Source organism: Aplysia californica, unplaced genomic scaffold, assembly GCF_000002075.1.
Source record: "Aplysia californica isolate F4 #8 unplaced genomic scaffold, AplCal3.0 scaffold00050, whole genome shotgun sequence".
Taxonomy (NCBI): domain Eukaryota; kingdom Metazoa; phylum Mollusca; class Gastropoda; order Aplysiida; family Aplysiidae; genus Aplysia; species Aplysia californica.
The window spans coordinates 759,401-762,517 of NW_004797320.1; the positions used below are offsets into that span (position 1 = coordinate 759,401).

The 3,117-nt window shown below is 40.9% G+C and overlaps 1 protein-coding gene across 3 annotated transcripts in view; it reads left to right on the forward strand.

Annotated features, from left to right (window-relative positions):
• LOC101856871 (arrestin domain-containing protein 3) overlaps positions 1 to 3,117 on the forward strand; it is a 48,829-nt gene that overhangs the window by 12,376 nt on the left and 33,336 nt on the right. For 2 of the 3 annotated variants that reach the window (XM_005092649.3, XM_005092650.3), the window contains exon 2: positions 437 to 1,545. In XM_005092649.3, the coding sequence (XP_005092706.1) occupies positions 1,377 to 1,545 (169 nt within the window). In that variant the 5' untranslated portion in view covers positions 437 to 1,376. Of the gene's footprint in view, positions 1 to 413; positions 1,546 to 3,117 lie in introns of all 3 variants that reach the window. The other variant, XM_035968299.1, reaches the window with a different exon arrangement.

Here is a 3,117-nt window from a genome sequence, read left to right on the forward strand (position 1 = left end):
TGTGTGTGTGTGTGCATTATTTACAAGTGGCAATAGAAATAACAGCAGAAACAACAATAGAACAACAACAGCTGCAACAACAACAACACTAACAAAAACAGCAACAACAACTATACCAACAACAACAACAACAGCAATAACGAAAACCTGAACACTCCGTGTGGGCATTTACGATGGTATTTCAAATTGCAGTCTATCGAAGGCAACAAAATATATAAAACAGTAGACTAATAATTCAAACAGCTCAAAACTGTATGAACATACATTTCGTAGTATAGTCAGTTTAGGCATAATGTTGAAGTTTTGAAACCTTAAGTGTTTTTTTTTTTTCCTCCGTCGCCTTGGTTTTCTGACAGATTTGTATTAACTTTAGCAACATCTCCTGTGTCAACAGGAAAATGTCGCTGCTAAAGTCATTTTTTTCCTTCTCTTCCAGGTTCCCTAATGTCAGGCACCTTGTTACGAAGATGCTAGTATGAGATTCGGCTGGTTTATGTTTTCTTCTTAACGTGCTTTTTAAAAAATAATACTTTTTGAGCAAACAACGAGATGGATTCATAACTATCATATAGCTTTCTAAATGTGATCGTACACACATCATGTTAATTCTACCACCAAGTTCTAACACCAGAATGGATACCACACAAGTGTGAAAGCTTCCCAAAAGTGACTGGCCGTAACCTTATACTCCACCTTTCCATCAGCGCTATGGACGCCCCTCTTCAATGATCACGACGCCTTCCCCAAGTGGATTGGGTAGCCTATTCCCCAATGTAGCAGTATCGAAAACGCTGTTTGAGAGAGCCTTGAGAAATGATGAAGGGCTGCTCGAACATATTAGTCAGTGAAAAAGCACCTGCAAAAATTATTTGTTTATTGTGAGAATCAAAACACCTTCTAACATCACGTTCCCCTCGGTACCCCATTACCCATTTTAAAATATCATAAAATTGTGGCAATATAAAAGTTCCAACTCAACATAATACTCTGCCTTTCGGTGCGTAGAATGAAAATTATATCATTGTAATACATGTAATACAAATCAATATTCAGGCATTCACTTTTCATGCTATTAATACACCTCAGCTGCACTGTGTTGTCGCGAAAGCTAGAGTTCGAAAATAACACGATATCCTTCGCTAGCTAATGGATATGGCATTAGAATAACAATAACAAGCAACAAGTTTTCGATCCCATCGCAGTATCCTAACATCCAGTCAATAAGAATGGATACTGTATCACTGTGGACCACCAAAAGTGTTCAAAAAGCTAACGTGTAATCATTTCCACAACATTCCATCTACAAGAGTGGATACTGTACTGTGATAGTGCGACAACCTAAAAGTGTTAAGACATAACTTGTCATCGGCGCCACGATGATCTGCTGCGGTACCAATAGTCCGCTGCTGCTGCCGCCCCACGAGAAGATGACCAACAGCGCCCACCTGGAGCTAAGCTTGGAGCAGGCGGACCTAGTCTACTACTCCGGTGACCGGATACGTGGCGCTCTGGTAGTTCACGTGGCTGCCCCTGTCACCATAGCGGGTAAGTTCACACCTGTGCTTTTGCTCTTTTGTGGAAGAAAACTGGAACAAAATTGAAATATACATCTTTTATTTACCTTAGTTATAAACATCGAGCTACGACAGGATATACATCCATAAGTGAGTGGTTAGAGGGTGCTCTGATGTGATTTGCTCTTTCTTTCTGATCAAATATCTGTCGTCCCTATCTGTCCTCCTTTTTTGTTGTAGGTTACTCTCAAGTAACAACTCTATTCTCCCTCCATGTCCCCCTCTTTTCATCTTCTGCCTGGCAATCCTTCTTAGGAGTGAATTAGATGACGGGGAGGGGGGGGGGTTGTAAGTGTTTTTAGAGGCCGTCATCGGTTTGAGAATTAGAGGGAGCCTCCAGTCTGCCTTGTGAGATAAAAGTTGCTTTGTACACATGAGAGCTCTTGACATGAGAGCTCTCAGCTGATCCGAGCATCTTCGAGTGTGGCCGAACGAACCCATATGAAGGAGCGGCTGATTATTTCACACTATTGGTAGAGGAAAATTCTGATTTTAGCCAGTCAAACTGTTGTTGTGCTTTTCTACTCTGCCCTTTGTTTCAAAAACTGCAAACATTTAATTTTTGTTTCTATACCAGTCACCATCAATCAACTTGAGATCGCAATTTTACTTTTTATCTTACCGATACTCAAAGAACGCATTCCTAAGCTCTTGTTGTGATATGGTGCTGATAATCATCCTGATTCGAACCCCCCCCCTCCCTTTTCAGTGGCGTGTTCTTGAAGTTGAGTTGTTTGAGTAGTTTTTTTCGGCTGGGTGCCCACCTGGCTATGTTGTATCGGAGATGGGCACGAAAGACTTCTCTAATAACCTTAAAGTAATGGAAGTGGCGAGAAGCCCATAAATATAATGTTGATGTCCAGAAAGTTTAAGTGTATTGCAAAGGTAATCTACTCTTTACGAAGCCAATCGTGTTCTTTCCACCTGCCACTTCTCAGTAAAGAAAATATTTGGACTTCCTTTGCTCATTTTTCATTATTATGAGGCGTCTTTGCTTCATGAGTGTGTGCACCTCTAAAGGACAACGGTTTTAGTTACTTTGTCCAACCAGTGGGTATTTCAAATGCGTTGAAAACAGCGAGTGGGAAATCAAAGTGCACGTAACCCCGAAAAATAAGAAGGATTACGTCACTGTAGCGTCTACTGGGTAATTGATTTCACCCTTTCGTGTCTGCTTTCAAAACCAGACAGACTAGGAACCACTCGACTTAATTAAATATAGAAGTACTCCCCGTTCGTCTGCTTTATCTTTGTACGATTTGTTAGGCTCTTCTATGCAAATGAGTAAAGTTGGACGTAGCGAGCTTTGGTTTGGTTAGAAATAACCATACAGACGAAAGAAGAAGGAAATAATCGACAGACGATTGTGTTTTTCAGCATAGACGATTTTTGAGTGTGGTTCCCCCATAAGAAGAGTTGCATCTCCTATGACTTTTAGCGTTAGGTAAATAGTTGTATTTACCCTCCTCCAGGGTGTTTAGTTTGCATGCATATGTCTGTGTGTGTATGCCTTTGGTGTGTGTGTGTGTGTGTGTGTGTGTGT